Source organism: Echeneis naucrates, chromosome 7, assembly GCF_900963305.1.
Source record: "Echeneis naucrates chromosome 7, fEcheNa1.1, whole genome shotgun sequence".
NCBI lineage: Eukaryota > Metazoa > Chordata > Actinopteri > Carangiformes > Echeneidae > Echeneis > Echeneis naucrates.
Window position 1 is genome coordinate 5415560 of NC_042517.1, and position 16529 is coordinate 5432088.

The window sequence follows — 16529 nt, forward strand, 5'->3', positions numbered from 1 at the left end:
CACAAAGCTGGTACATTTAAAAAAACATTTGTGTACGTATTTGCTCTTTTTTAAATCCCCTCACCTTTCGCTTAGCAACAGGCAATAGCATAAAATTCATTCAATATCCAAAAAGCATCTGAAAAGAAAGGAGATTGTTGTGTTAACACATACAAAGTAACTTTAAAAACATAGAACAATTATGAGGAATGATCACATCAGAATAGGTGATAGGAATTTAGAGAATAAATAAACCATACAGCTGCCAAATGAAAAGAAAAAGTAAAGGTGGTAGACTGGACATGGTGTTCAGCCACACATGTAAGTTCCACTCTAGCCACAAATTTATAAAGGCACATACAAATTGTGAGATGAGAAAAAAAATGATTTCTTCGGAAAACATTATTAGACGTGAGTCCATTGCTGCATTGTAAATTACACAAACCTCGGTTACAACCTTACATAAAGCTCTTACATGAACATGCCGTTACTCTTTTTAATGTATATTTGAATAACGGAAGACCTGGCAATACAGCACCAAGTAAAAATATCATTAAACAACTTGGATCAATTTAGTTCCCTTTAGTGCAGCAATATTGATTTAAAGCTGATAATAATCAGAATATGCTCAGGTGGAGCACACAGTCCAAATAAGATTACTGCACAGAACCTGCCACTTCAACCCTTCTCTGGAATACGCCTCACTCAGAAAAATCCATTAGTCAGTCAAATCTGAGCAAAATACTTACAAAGACGAAGATGCAAGAAGGATGTACTGTCTCCACTGTGTGTGAAGAGCCACTGATCATTTTCTGGCTGTGAAATTGAATACATAGCTCCTGAGGTGTGGTAGCTAAACAGGGTGGGTATAATTATTCAAGGATGCAATGTCCTAAGCAATTACACACTAATAGAACTAATAGAACAAACGCACAATGATATTACGTTGGTCCGAAAAGACCAAAGCCAGTGACAGAACTCAGTGGTTCCGCTTTGATGATCAGGTAGCCTAAAACTGGAAATCTATGTTGAAGAACTGGGGAAAAAAATCAAATACTTCTTCCACATCAAAAACAAATGCACCATGTACACGTTTTTTGCTTTAGTTGGTAGAGACTGCTCTGAATACACATGTTGGTGCACAAAAAATTATACAACCAAGTCCAAGATTCAAATCCTTGAGGTTCAAACTTGAAGTCAATCAGGTCTGCTACTGATCCTTGAAGCTACACAGCTCATTTTGATACACCGGCCTTTTCATTCAGTTGTTGTGTGTAGTTTTTTATGGAGTGTTGCGGCTTCACACACAAGTTGAAACATTTTTGCTCTCCACAGCACAAAATTTCAGCTTTCATTTTGAGAGCAAGTCTAAGGGCAGTCTGCAGGTCTCCACAGAGAATAATAATAAACACGTCCATTAAGTAGCAGCCATTCATCCAGTCATGCCTAAATGAAAAGAGACACTTTTCTGAACTTGTGTATATAAAAAGCGAAACATCTGAAACACTCTGAGTCTGCCTCTGTGAAAAAATCTGACAAAAAATGTACTTTTCAAAACCTAATACTTAAGAACTATCTGAATCAACAAAAATGTTAAACCTATCCAGCGTGTTATGGTTGGAGGCGTGTTAATCACTCTTAAATGCAACGTAACAATAACATCAGACTTGCTCTATCAGAAAATAAAACACACCAGACAATCATCTTTTAAAGTACATCTAATTACATGGTATAAAAGTAAAACAAAGAGCACACCCACTGAAAAGATGTGAATTGAGCACAAAGAGCAATTACTGCCAGTTTCACGACACAGGGCAGGTCCTAAAAAAATATTTTGTGACAATCACACAAAGAGCATCCACCCTTACCTGGCTACGGCACTTAACAGTTATGACATTAATAAAGCACATAAAGCTTTTGTTTCTTGAATGTGGTGCGTTTCTTTACATACAGTGCATATGAAATGTTTTTTAGGGAAATGTAGTTTTGGATTTTGGGGGTAGACCTGGAGTTTAGGGTGCCTTCAGATGTAAGTGAAACAAATGACAGATGTAAAGAGGAAAGTAAAGCTCATCACATTGGCGCTTAAATCATTCAACCAGCCTCCATCAAAGGTCGGACCCACTATAACTTCAGCCAGTGGCGGCTTTTATGGATTTTTTTTTTAATACCCAGAAGAAGACATATTTAAGTAATCATACTTGGAAGGAATGATGGTCAACTCCAGTTTTATTAGTAAGAATCAATATTACCACCTATAGAGGATAAAAGGAGTTGGGTAGTCACAGCAGGAGCATGAGATTGGTTTGATGGGCTTGTAGGAGTTTAACATGCACTCTATCCCGACCTGATGTTAGGAGAAATTATCATTTTCAATCTGTTCATTTCAGTAACATTCAGCAACTTTCTTGCTATTACATTGTTGTTGCTACGTATTGTTGACAGAAAGATCATGGATGGACTGCTACTGTTAAATTAGTATAAAAAGGTATGTTTGTGTATGTGAGAGAGAGTAGTTAATAGAATTAAAAGGCGGTAACACAAAAAGAGATAAAATGATGCACATTTTTCATACATTATTTTATTTCTGCTGCTATTGTGTACGTATGAACGAAAGATGTCACGCTGGAAGTTACATTATATGAAAATACATTATATGATGTCACGTTTAGATACAGCTGAAATGAACAGACGCCAAGAGGAAAACAATTGTAAAGTTCAAGATCTAACCTTACACCTTCATGGATAAAATAAATAAATTCGATTGTATCTCTCTAATGATGGAGATCTCATGGCATCAAATCTAGTGATGTTGAAGGGTTAATGTGAAAACATGTTGAAAGTGAAGTTCTGTCACTTGGTTAATCATTTTTCCACATAACAGTTAAAAATGTTGATGCTGAAAAATAACCTAAATGTTGACGGCACTAATTGACTACAGTAACAAGAAACAGTTTTTCTCCATTACCATGGAGAAGGAGCTGATTCAGGTGGCTGATGGGGGAATATTTACCCTGTTGACAGAAATGTATTTACATTTATTTAAATTTAAATTAACTATATAAATTGCACGCACTGTTGAAATTTTTGCTTTTTAAGAAGGGGTTGGGCCTCTTATGAAAGCTTTGGCTGTCATTTGTGTTAAGTAACATGCACAGTTCAGGTACACTAAAATATTGGAATAGCTTGTGTATATTCCGTCTTAAAGCACAGCCATGGCCATATTATTGAGGTGATCATTTTAGACAGTGCAGGATTTTAAAAGAACCCTGATCCTACTGAACTTGAGGTTACACTGGCAGTCGTCGCACACAAAACACGTTAGTCTTTAGGCTGGTCGGACAACCAACCACTAGCTGGTATTTTTAAGGTTATTTAAGTCTTGGAAGGATTAATTGTAAAAAATATACCAAATATTTCATACACCTCATCTAATTTGACTTTAAAAAGTGGTAATCATTTGAGGTGCAGCACATTTTGTTTTGTATTTCGCTCTGAAGGTTTCAGTCTGCCTCTGCAGTATCCGAGCACTAGTGGCACTTGAAACAGAATTCAGTTCCAGTTTTCTGTTGTGTGTTGTTTCATAAACTCGGTCAAATCTGATCACACTGTACAACCGGATACCATTTTTGCAAATTTACTTTTCTTTTGCCTGAAAAACATGAATATTTAGCAATGTTCGGTGGTGTACCAAAGAACTGTTGATTGAAGACAATCGATATCTTAGAGCCTGAGATATGACTACAGCAGTAATTACAGAGACTTTTAAAAGACCTCTTTGGGACATCAGGACTCTTCTGTCTTCTTCGATCTGAAGTGAAACCGAAGTTTCTGTTGGAGATTCCACTTGTTCCTTGTAAGTGTGTCCTGCCTTTTATTTCTTTGTATGCATGAACTCAACATTCAAATACACGTTGTCTCTGATTCAGGAGTGTCAGTTAACCTAATCGTGCATGTCTTTGGACGGTGGGAGCAAACCCACGCAGACACGGGGAGAACATATACAGAAAGGCCAAAGGGCGGGAACCGAACCCGCAACATGCACACAAAACAATGAGGAATGAGCAACGTAACAGCAGTTTGGTTGTGTTTGCGTTTCTGGAAGGAGGTGTGCCACAACCTGTCGATTTAAAGTGACGTCACTCCAGTTTAGTGATGGACGAATCAATATATTGATACTGATACGATTAAATCTAATAAAGTTTATTTATTTATTTAGTTTGTTTGCTATCTTGGCTAGTGATGGGCAATACCACACTTTTAAGATTTGATACGACACCAATTACTTTTTGCATAAAATATTCTGATACTGATTGCTGGTAATTCCTCATTGGTTAATTTTTTCTCAATCATAATATTAGTACATTTAAGACAAATCACATTAATTTTTGCTGAGCAGCATAATTTTCAAAACAATGAAATGATCCTGACAAAAACGTAAATCAACACATTTACCATCAATACAATATAATACATAATAAATAACAAAAACATTAATTAAATAAATTTGTAAAAAAAAAAACCAAAAAAGTGCACATTTGAACATGCAGGTATTGATATATATATATATATATATAGCATGACATTTTTACGTCCTTCCTGTCGCAACCCTTCCCCATTTATCTGGGCTTGGGACCCGCCATAGCGCTGGGTGTGGCTCGGTTTTGAATCTTGGGGCTGTGCATGCAAATCACGAATAAAACCCAACTCCAAACTCTCTGACACTTTCTTTGTGTCGCAGAAGAGAGTGGACAAAAAAAGAAAACAAAACATATTAGTCCTTTCTACCTGAGCAGGAAGAGGGGGAGGTGCACATTCCAAACACACCTGCAAACTGGGAGGAGGAAAATGAAGCAAAGAGTCAGAACACCTGTGGATTCAGGGTGTGAAGAGTTTGAGGAGTGAGAGTTTCTACAGAAGATGTTACACAACTAAACAAAATGCTTTTCTGCGAAGATTTTGCTGAAAAAAAGGAGAAAGAGCAAATGAAGTAAAAAGAGACAAAGTGAAAAGGTGAAACTGAGAATCAGAGAAGAATGTGTTCAGCTGAATGGGCCTGCTGGTTTCCTGAAGCAGGTGGAGGTCTGAAGCTCTTTTGGACCTTCTCGGTGTAGCTGTGGGGTTCCTTTTCTCATCTCGTCTCCTTCATAGAGTCAACAACAGGTAAGTTCTGGTCTTCTACCCTAAACTCTCCAGGCTTCCTCCAGTTTCCTGACCCCCAATCCTCCCAGCCATCTAAGCCCTCCGACACACAATCCCCTCACTCGCCATTTTCCCATGAGTTGAACAATATATCAGTTAATTTATTGCCACTCTCATAAACCACATAACTGAAATGAACTGAGAGAAGGACTTACAAACTTTGCCTTTGCAAACTTTGGCAAATATTTCAGTGGATGAATTTATTTTTCTTTTTCTTTTTTAGCCTTACTTGAGTTGATTGCAATACGCACTGAATATAATTTCTGAGTTTGAGCTGAAAGTTTTTAAGCTGCTGTAACAGGCCAGTGACATCCTCTGTTGGCTTTTGTTACCTACAACACAGAAAGAGACACAGGAAAGCTGCATGATTTTTTAATTTAACATTTCAAATATATAATGCTGGAGGTTTGCCTGCATTATATGATGTCAGAAAAGAAAACAAAATACGTCTCACATAAAGCTGAAATTAACAAAAGGAAAGCAATTATAAATATAAATATAAGTCCTAAGATGTGGATGAGATCATATCAATGTAATGATGGAGATTTTATGGCAATCCATCTAGTAATGTTGACAGGTTAATCTGAAAATGTGTTAAAGTAAAATTGAGTATTTAAGTTTATCACAGTTACAAGTTTTTGAAGGTGGACCTGTTATGTAGGCAAGAAGCAGTACTACCACCTGTGTGGATTAAACTGATCATAGTGAAACTCTTTAGTGGTAGTCACAACAATTGCAATGTGGGTTGAAGATGAGATTTGCTGGACAGTCGAAGCTGTACGTTATCCCGTGGGCACAGCTGAAAAACTTGTGTTGGTTGGAAGGATTGATGTAAAGCCCATCTGGCCTGGACCGGCAGAAATTGTTAACATCTGGTGCTTCTGAAAGAGAATCAAAATCAGACTTTGGCTTAATTTCTGCTTAACCAAGATTGGCTGTAGCATCATCTGTTTATAACTGAGGATGGCGCCAACTAGAGTTATAAAGCAGGATGAAAAAGCAAATGCTCAAGCATGACTAGAGGCAAAGTCAACAAAGGTTTTTAGGCTTAATGCACAAAAAACTAACTCACTACAGGATGCAATAGACAGTATTTATCACCTGGGAAAAGGAGATCATGCAGGGAGGTGGTGAGTGGACTTTTGCCCTGTTGACAGAAATCTCCACTGAAGTCATCCAGGTCCAGAGACCAGATGAACGCTCCTCCAAAATCATTATTCTTCAGGTAGTTGACCTGAATGAATGAGGACAAAAGCAAGCATGTTGACAAAATATCTGTATAAAAAAGAAAATAAAATGGCTGCTATTGTAAAAATGTGGTCAAACAGGTTATTAAACAGATGATTACCTTTGTTGTAAGGCTGGCCAAATCATCAAATCCCACCCACTGATCATCTACAGTGGCATATGGAACTTTCTGGTCAGGAATCTCGTGAATTTTGGCATCACCAAGATTTTTACAAACCTGTTAAATTTAGGAGGGAAGAAATATGTAAGACCAAATAAAGCAGAAGTAGAATTTCTAGAAATTATTCAACTTCACGACATGCTGCTTTACCTCATAGTAGGCCCACTGTCCTCGTGTACGGGTGAAGTTGCCCTTTCTTCCCAAACCACTGACCGGGGCTCCAACATCACTGCTTGTGTGGGTGAGTGTGTAAACTCTCCCAAAGGATGCTATGCCCAAGTTCAGCTTCTCTGCAGGTGCTCCCTGGATCCTCCAGTGCCACATAGCAAAGTCCTGAAATATGGAGGAAAATACGAATTGGTGTGATCCAAAAACTTTTAATACAGCAGGTAGTTAAAATAGTAAGACATGTATTTACAGTGTCGGAGTTCATTTTGTTTCCTGCATCTTGGGATCCCTTGAACAAGGGGCTGTGATGTACTGCAACAGTTTCTCTGGCACCTCGAAAGTTAAACGTCCTCACGTTAATGAAATCCAGGTCCCTGATGAAATACAGAAACCATTATATTAGCGCAAGCACGTCAACAGATAATTATTAGTATATGAAGAATCGGGGTGTGAACTAGAGCCATGGGGGGTCTCAGCTCCTCTTAATGAGACATGAGCACCCTTGAAAACATGATTTATGTTTTTTTTTTTTTTTTTTTTTTTGGGGGGGGGGACTCTCTAAAATATTGGCAAAATGCTGTTTCCCATGCATTTCTCTCTCTTTTTTTTTTTTTTTATTGTCATGAGTAAAATTAGGTAATTTTGAATGTATGAGGGTGCTCATACATTTCACTAATAAAGATGTCGGCCTGCATGCAATTCCTGTCCTCACCACTGGAGCGTGGGGGCGCTACCTCTTAAACGTCACTTTAAATCAGGCATGGAAACAAAAAAAAAAAAAAACAAAGGCCCGCTCTGGACCCGCTCAATTTCGGAGCTAAGTCGTGTTTACTGCCATGTTTTGCATCGAGTCTAAAAGAAAACAGGTAAACCTGTTTGCAAAATTTTCGGATTTACAGAGATCGACGACGGAATGATTCCGAGAAGAGCAGCAGCAGGCGACAGATGCTAGCTGGTAGGACCACCGGGAGCTGCTTCCGGTGAAAGCCCGCCAACAGCCAGCAAAACGCGGACAGGCGTGCAGTAATGATGGATTCCTGCTTCGAGGCAGTTGAACCCCCCGCAGACAGCCGTGTAGTTCGCACACGGTGAGCAAATCACCACGACACTTTACCCGGCGATCCGTCTGACGTCATAGCTGGCTTCGATGACGTCTTTCTCAGCGGACACGCCGGCGACCAGGAGAAGTCTGCTCCTGCGGCTGCGAGCTACCTCGGCGGAAAACTCCCGTTTGAGTGCCTGCGGAAGACAAAAGTTTCAGTTTCGCTTCGAAAAATGCTAAAATGTGTGTGAATAAGTGAGGGGATCAGACCTGGATCAGCTGTGTGAACCTCCCCTTTTTCGCTCCAGGCAAAAAGTCCAGGCTGAGCCCATCAAAACCAAACGTTCTCAGCAGATTGACGGCAGAACCGATGAACCGGCTTCTTTTTACTGCGTTTGATACCACTCTGCGGAATCTGTTACAAATTAATAGAAATCTGTCTTCAACATCCAAAGAATTAACATATGACGTTTGTGACATCTTCAATAGCAAACAACAATACAAACTATTGGAAACAAGCTGAAGTAAATGAATGAATATATTATTAAATAACATTATGATAAATTATGGCTGCATTCACTTAAGCCAAGTATTTTTCTTCAATATTCAGTTTCTATGAGGACATTTATTGTTTGCGTAAACCAAAAATTGTTGCCACTTTTGTTGTGCACACATTGTTTGTGTGATTATTTCAATTGGCTAACACTAACCCTGCCATGAGGTTTATGAATCAGTTTGTCATAAATACTCTTAATGTTTACGTTTAATAGGTATTTGTCTTAAAGTCTTGTCTCTTAAAGTCTCTTAAAGTTCCACTCACCCGCCTGCATCATTAACTGCCAACAGGGTTTTGAGCTGCGGATTTCTGTGGGAGCATAAAAACTATTTAGGAATGACATTTAACAAAACACAAAACTGAAGAGAGTTTGGAAAACGCTGAAGGGCTACAGGTCCGACCTGTTTTTGAGTGCAGTGAAGGACTGATAGAGCTCCTTATGAGAGCGTGTCTTGGGGACAAGCAAATTTCCCCTGATGTCAGCGAAGGCGAAGATAAGATGAGTGCACTGGTTTGGATCAATGTCAGAAATCCTGAATCTCCCTTTTCCCACTCGATCGTCAGCTGAGCTGTCATAGTAACACACCAGCCTGGTGGAAGAGGCTGCAAAAATATCATTTTAAATTCATTTAATTACAACATTTTCATCAAATTGTATGTTTCCCAGCAATTCTTGGTTAATGTCCATGTGCTAATAAGACTTTTGATAAGAATGAATTATTTCAGGCCATTAACTTACCCAATCTGGTGATGATGAAAAGGAGACCTTCAAAATAAGAGAGTTGGTAAGTATGAGATTGAAAACAAAGCACATTATAGGTGAAAGGGATTTCAATCTACATATTAAACAGCAACAAGTAATCTCTCCAGCATCAGCAAATGCCCACAAACTTCCCTCTGTGATGTACATAAATTATATGGAGTAATGGAGACGTTATTTGAGAATATGTAATCTTCAACAATAGAAAAAAAAATCTATCATCTTTGTGATCAAATGATTAAAATCTGGATGAAAAAAAACCAAACTAAACAGATTGGGGTGAATTGACTGTTTAGTGAATCATTGGCTGGATCGGTGTGCCTCACCTGCACTCAGAAGTAGTTTACACATGTTGTCACTGTTTAACTGAAAAGAAAAAAGATTTATTTATTTTTATTTTTTTTTACAATTTTCCCACAATGGACACCGACAAGTTAGCAACAGTAAAAACAAGTCAGTGATAATAAATTAATAATTAAGTGAATGCAGTCGGAGTAAATGGGATACTTACCAAGCCAAAGAAGAGAGAAGCTTACACTGTGTCTGTCTCCTGTGACTAATGAATGAATGACTGACTGGCAGCGCCTTTATTGCGTAGATTGCTTTTTAGGTGTGGTCATTTCATTGTCTAATTGGGTGGGTGAGCATTTTTGTACAAACTGTTCAAAACAATGGAAACAATAGCAATTAAAAATGATAGCATTAATTAATTCACCAATTATTTTTAATAACCTACCAAATGTTATCTCCCTGTACAACTGACTTGTTTTTGCTGTTTGCTAACTTGTCTGTGTCCATTGTGGGGAAAACTGTAAAAAAAAAAAAAAGTATTTATTTTTTCTTTCCAGTTAAACAGTGACGTGTAAACTACTGAGTGCAGATGAGGCACTTCATCTTCATAACTAACTTCATAACTTCATCGTTATATCATAAGACAAAAATAAAAAGAGTAATGTATGCTTTAAGACAAATACCCATTAAATGTAAACATTAAGAGTATTTATGACAAACTGATTCATAAACCTCATGGCAGGGTTAGGGTTAGCCAATTGAAATAATCACACAAACAATGTGTGCACAACAAAAGTGCAACAATTTTTGGTTTACGCAAACAATAAATGTCCTAAGAGAAACGGAATATTGAAGAAAAATACTTGGCTTAAGTGAATGTAGCCATAATTTATCATAATGTTATTTAATAATATATTAATTCATTTACTTCAGCTTGTTTCCAATAGTTTGTATTGTTGTTTGCTATTGAAGATGTCACAAACGTCATATGTTAATTCTTTGGACAGATTCCGTAGAGTGGTATCAAACGCAGCACAAAGAAGACAGTTCATCGGTTCTGCCGTCAAGAACATTTGGTTTTGATGGGCTCAGCCTGGACTTTTTTCCTGGAGCAAAAAAGGGGAGGTTCACACAGCTGATCCAGGTCTGATCCCCTCACTTATTTATACACATTTTAGCATTTTTTTTTTTTTTAACCGAAACTGAAACTTTTGTCTTGCGCAGGCACTCAAACTGGAGTTTGCTGCCAAGGCAGCTCGAAGTCACCAGGACAGACTTCTCCTCGTCTCCAACGTTTCTGCTGAGAAAGCAGTCATTGACATTAAACTCATGATTATCTTAGGAGATGCTTTAGTTGACAAAATGATCTCTGTATTTTATCAGGGGCCTGGATTTAATTAACGTGAGGACATTTAACTTTCGAGGTGCCAGCGAAACTGTCACAGGACCTCACAGTCCCTTGTTCAAGGGATCCAAGGATACCGGAGACAAAATGAACTCCAACACTGTAAATACATGTCTTACTATTTTAACTACCTGAATGCATGGAAAGTTTTTGGATCACACTAATTCTTTTTTTCTTCCATATTTTAGGGCTTTGCTTTGCAGCACTGGAGGGACCAGGGAGCACCTGCAGAGAAGCTGACCTTGGGCATAGCATCCTTTGGGAGAGTTTACACACACCCATACAAGCAGTGAAGTTGCAGGCATTGGTTTTGGAATGGAGAGCAAGTTCACCCGTACGGAAGGACAATGGGCCTACTATGAGGTAAAACAGCATGCAGTTAAATCGAAACATTTGTATAAATTGCTTTACTGTACACTAACAGCTTCTATTTTATGTGGTGTGACAACTTTCATCTCCTCCTCCTCCTAAATTGAACAGGTTTGCAAAAATCTCGGTAGCACAGAAATCCAGTGGATTGCTGATCAGAAAGTTCCATATGTGGTCATGGACACTGAGTGGGCCAGATTTCATAATATGGACAGTCTGGAAGCAAAGGTAATCATCTGTTTCATTCAGTAAAATGCTTCCAAAATGCTACTAATGCACAGATTTGGTTTCGCAGATATTTTCTCAACATAACTTTTTGATTGTTTCTGTCCTCCTTATGTCAGGTCAGTTACCGAACAACAAACCACTTTGGGGGAGTCTTTGTCTGGTCTCTGGACCTGGATGACTTCAGTGGGCATTTCTGTCAACAGGGCAAACCAAAATTAAGCCAAAGTTTGATTTTTATTCTCTTTGACTTTTGAGGCATCACTGTTGAAGATCTCTCCAGTTTCTGCGGTTTCAGGTCAGATGGGCTTTACTGCAATCCTTACATCCCACACGAGTTTTTCAGCTGTGCCCAGAGGAGAACGTACATCCTCAGCTGCCCACCAGGTCTCATCTACAAAACGGATTGCAAATGCTGTGACTGTCACTCAAGTGTCCACTTTGATCAATTTAGTCTACATAGGTGGTAATATCCATTCTTGCCAACATAACTGGTGCACCAGCTGTACTTCATTGGCTGCCAGTAATATTCAGAATAACATTTCATAACAAAATCCTTAACATATAAAGCTCTTAATGGCCAAGCTCCATCATATCTCAGAGAGCTCATAGTTCCTTACTGTCCTAGTAGGCTGCTCCGCTCTCCAGATGGAGGTTTACTTGTGCTTCCTAGAGTCTCCAAGAGTAAATCTGGAGGCAGATCTTTCAGTTATCAGGCTCCTCTTCTATGGAACCAACTTCCAGTATCAGTCCGGGGGGTCGATTCTTTAGCAATTTTCAAGACCAGGCTTCAAACTTTTCTGTATGACAGAGCTTATAATTAAAACGTTAAAGTTCATTTAGTCTTTAGCTATGCTGCTATAGGCCTAGACTGCAGGGGGAAGGACTGAGCACCTCTCTCTCCTAGACCTGCTCTATATGTAAAGTGCCTTTTGATGCAACTTTGTTATGATTTGGCACTATATAAACATCTGATTTGATTTAGATAAATAAAAATAAAAATTGTCACCGGATTTCGTCGTCCTGTATTGTCTGTTCCAATTTTGGAGCCATGAACTCTGGCTCAGTTCATGTTTCAGACCATCAGCACCCTGAGTGAAGATGGCGTGTCGGTCACAGAGCCGCCCATCAGTGTGCCCAACAACTCATATTTACCTGGCAGGGGAGATACCACGATCATGAAGGTGGTTCACCCAGGATGAGGCTCAGCCATTGCACTTCGGCTGTGCTGATTCCTGTGAATTCCCCAAAATGTGGGAATCTGGACTGCATCACTTCTGGTGGCGGGGGGGACTGTGTTCGAGCTCTCCTCTGATCAAATGTAAAAAACTAAATCTAACATTCTGACAAGATTTCAACAGACAGGCAGCAGCTTAACTCCTGTCTTGTTGTTTCACAGGAGCTCAGACAAATATATGCCTGTCAGTGTTGTTGTACAGTTATGTATTACTGCCATGTTTGAGCTGAAATAAGTTGATTGACGATTGATTGCGGTAGCGATGCTAATCCCGTTAGCCAATCTATGGCGTTTTCCATTGTATGTTAGCATGAAGCTAACGGACAGATTATTGCATTTGTTACTCCTCGGCTGGACTTCTGTAACTCATTTCTATCTGGATGTCCAAACAAATCTCTGAAAGGCCTTCAGTTGATTCAGAATGCTGCCCCATGAATATTAACAGGAACTTGTTTTAGCTGTTCTTCATTGAGTCTGAATATATGTGCCATAAACTTTTCGGCTTTGTCAGTGGAGAAGAACAGCATCTTTAGAAGACTGATCATACAGTTGTTCTCTGGCCATTTGTTTTCATTAACCCCTCCTACCCTTCCACACCAGACAGGTCCTGAAAAGTAGTAAACATGGAGTGAACCAACAGATTAATCCAAAAAATTAAACTCTAATAATTAGTTTCTTTATTTGATTTACTGTGTGCATTGACTGAAGGCGAATAAACATTTTTCCCAGCTGTAATAAAGCACCAATAAGAACCAACAGAAAAGTTCAGTAGTTGAAATCACTGAACATCAGTGGTATGACATCAAGGGGTGCAGACATTTATGTAATTGTACTCATTTATTTAGGTTTTTTTTTATAATTTTTTTTTTAATCTCCGTTCTAGAACCTTTTGATCCTTTGATGCTTTGTGCTGCATGTGCTTTGTGACATCATCTATGACATCAGAACAACACATATAGAAGCCTCAGGTGAACTTGGTCAGTTCGTTCTGATCGCCCTCAGAGTGAGACACAAGTGACCTTCACTGCGTTTGAGAAGTTTTTGCAAACATTTTCCTGCAAAAATGCCTTCACCAACTCAAGAGAAGAGAAAGCAGAAAGAAACTGCTCCTGCACATCCTGGAAATCTACCAGAGGAACAAGATATACTCCGAAGCAAAACCACCTGCTACCAGATACTGGATTTTAACGGAGAGGGTGCCTTTGGAAAAGTTGCCATATGTTTGGACTTAAACACATCCAAAACCGTGGCAATCAAAATACACAAAGACACCGAAGATGACCTCATTGAAAAAGAAGTGGCCATGTTGAAGGCAGTCAGCGTCCTTGACCCAAACAAGAAGAACATTGTCAGATTCCTGGACGATTTCAGGTACCATGACCACTCTTGTCTGGCCTTCGAAATGCTGGACATGAGCCTGTGGGACCTGTTGAAGGAGAGGCAATGGAAGCCGCTGAGTCTGAATGAAATCCGTCCTGTGGCCCACCAGCTACTTGTCGCTTTTGAAGCCCTGAAGAGTATTGGCATCATGCACACAGACTTGAAACCGGACAACGTGATGCTTGTTAATCACAAGGATCAGCCATTCAAGATCAAGCTGATTGACTTCGGTTTGGCCATTCACACCAGCGAAGTGGAAGTTGGAATGATGATGCAAACTGAATCATACAGAGCTCCAGAAGTAAACCTGGGACTCCCCTTGTCCGAATCCGTTGACATGTGGGCAGTGGGCTGTGTCATGGCGTTCCTGTACTTTGGTGCCAACCTCTTCCCTTGCAACTGTCCATATCACTGGATGAAAACCGTGGTCCGCCTGGTTGGCCAGCCAGGCCACCACCACATACTTGCTGGACTACATAGCTGGGCATATTTCATTTGGGATGGTTTCACAGGGCTGAGACTAAGGACACCAGAGGAGTTTGAGGAGGTGACTGGTGACAAGCCAGAAGTTTACAGAAGGCCTTTTGACTCTGCCCAGAATTTAAAGGATGCAGTGATGAAGTACACACCAACAGAAGATCATCTTGAATATGAGGACAGGATGACATTTTTAGCCCTTCTGAGAGGTTGCCTGGATCCAGATCATGACCTGAGAATCACTCCCAGGGAAGCTGTAAAACACAGTTTCATAACAATGGATCACCTGAAAACAGCAGCCAGCTCCTATTCAGATACTGCTATTGAGCTGATGACTGTTTCTCCACTGGAAACTTCAGAGGGATCAGATAATGACAACACTAATGAAGACTATTCAAACGCTGCTCTCATCACTGACCATGGAAAAGATTCAGCACCATGTTCTGGTTATGATGCAGACTCACAGGATTCGGCTGCAGAAACTAAAGACCGTCAAAGTGAGAGTGACACAGTCAGGAACGGTAACTGTTGCAGGTTCCCTAAAACTCACGGTTATAAATGTCACTCTTGTGGATACGACGCTGACATCGACTCTTTCAATGACGAGTCAGTCACCGGGGTCTCAAAATGTAGACCTAGAGTGAGGAAACATCTGCGCCGCCGATGGCAACCTGTGAAACGTCACTGTGATCATTTGAACAACCATGCTGATACAAAGACATCCTGGGAGCCTTCCACCAGTCACTCCTACCATCAACATCCATGTTCCTCAGACCCAACCAATGGAGTCAACATAAAGTCCACCAAGTCCCCTGGACCCTCAGCAGAAAGCAGCTGTCCTGATGGGGTCAGACACACTCCAGCCAACGAACAGCCAAACAGCTCTGTTCTACACAACAGCAACCATCCAGACAACCACCATGTGCCAGTTTTCAGTGACAATGACAGCCCATCAGCTGACTTTGCGCCAACTGATGAAGCCACAGCCTCCGTCCTGTCAAACAACGAAGCTACAGCTGTCACCCAAATTGTTGACGATGATTCCATCAAGACAGAACGACGCCAGGGCCGTGCATTTCCGAGGCTAACCAAGTTCTTCCGCCGAGTGCAGAAGAGACTGATTTCCATCTTTAAACCAAGAAAGTAGCAGTCCGACTCAACTAGCCAACAGCCCGCCCAACCTGAGCCCGGTTCTGACAAAGCTTTCTTCCCCTTAAAGGGAGTTTTTCCTCTCTACTGTAGCCAAGTGGTTTCTCAATGTTGGTGAAAAGAGCGGTTAACTTATCTGTGGTTTATGAGAACTGTCTGAAATATAAATGTCAAAATAGAAACATCAATATTATTTCTTCTTTCTATTGCTTTATTAATGTTTTTGATTCTGCCCATTCATCTCATTCACTAGTCTAATGGCTGCTGCGTAGGTTCAGTGTACATATTAGTGATTTTCTGACTGATAACTACGAATCTTCTGGTCTTTATCTATCTGCTATCTGATGTTAGCATGAAAGTTAACATTAGCTATGTAGCTTTGGGATGGATGTTTAATTTGCCTTTCCGTTGGAACGAATTCATTCACTGAGTCTTCAGTGAGCAGGTGGGCTGAAGTGAACAGCCATCATAGAATGAGAATTTTTTTAATGATAGGCGGCGCGCTCTCCTACCGGCAAATGAAGTAATCAGTAATTTCAACTTCAGTAGGCTACGGGACACAGCTGAGACACACACACACACACACACACATCATAATCATAATCATAATCCTCATCCAAACATCTCTGTTAGCATTAAATTCATGACCATCTGAGGTCCAGCTGCTGCCTGTCTGCTTCAATCTGCTGCTCAGCATCATCAAACAGCTCTAGTCAGAATGTTGGATTCAATCTGGGCCACCCCCGCCTGTAAAACTATTTTATTTATTTATTTATTTATGTTTTCTAAGTCAGGTCATTATGTTGTCTGTATTTTTAAGCATACAAATTAAACAAGTATTCTAAACAAAATATAAACTTTACAGGCCCATAGTTTTTTCT

At 39.9% G+C, this 16529-nt stretch overlaps 1 protein-coding gene, 1 non-coding gene and 1 pseudogene across 2 annotated transcripts; 2 read left to right on the forward strand and 1 right to left on the reverse strand.

Moving 5' to 3' along the window:
• Positions 1 to 5509: 5509 nt before the first annotated feature.
• On the reverse strand, positions 5510 to 8629 carry LOC115046851 (chitotriosidase-1-like). The gene is made up of 9 exons (XM_029507485.1): positions 8620 to 8629; positions 8070 to 8188; positions 7872 to 7996; positions 7008 to 7131; positions 6740 to 6922; positions 6530 to 6646; positions 6283 to 6415; positions 5963 to 6062; positions 5510 to 5513 (listed from the first exon to the last, which is right to left on the reverse strand). Exons 1-9 carry the CDS (start codon positions 8627 to 8629, stop codon positions 5510 to 5512), a joined length of 915 nt encoding a protein of 304 aa, XP_029363345.1.
• Positions 8630 to 10378: 1749 nt separating this feature from the next.
• Positions 10379 to 11104, forward strand: LOC115046852 (chitinase-3-like protein 1; annotated as a pseudogene).
• A 1448-nt stretch (positions 11105 to 12552) lies between these two features.
• LOC115046908 (U1 spliceosomal RNA) lies at positions 12553 to 12719 on the forward strand. Its single transcript, XR_003840981.1, has one exon. It is a non-coding gene; the product is annotated as a U1 spliceosomal RNA (small nuclear RNA).
• Positions 12720 to 16529: the final 3810 nt, after the last annotated feature.

What these genes read in the sequence shown, in the direction of transcription:
- LOC115046851 (XM_029507485.1), bottom strand. An exon ending in GACAGTGGGCCTACTATGAG is followed by an intron (nt 6,647 to 6,739) that starts GTAAAGCAGCAT and finishes TAAATTTAACAG; the next exon opens with GTTTGTAAAAATCTTGGTGA. An exon ending in TGGCCAGCCTTACAACAAAG is followed by an intron (nt 6,416 to 6,529) that starts GTAATCATCTGT and finishes TCATTCATTCAG; the next exon opens with GTCAACTACCTGAAGAATAA.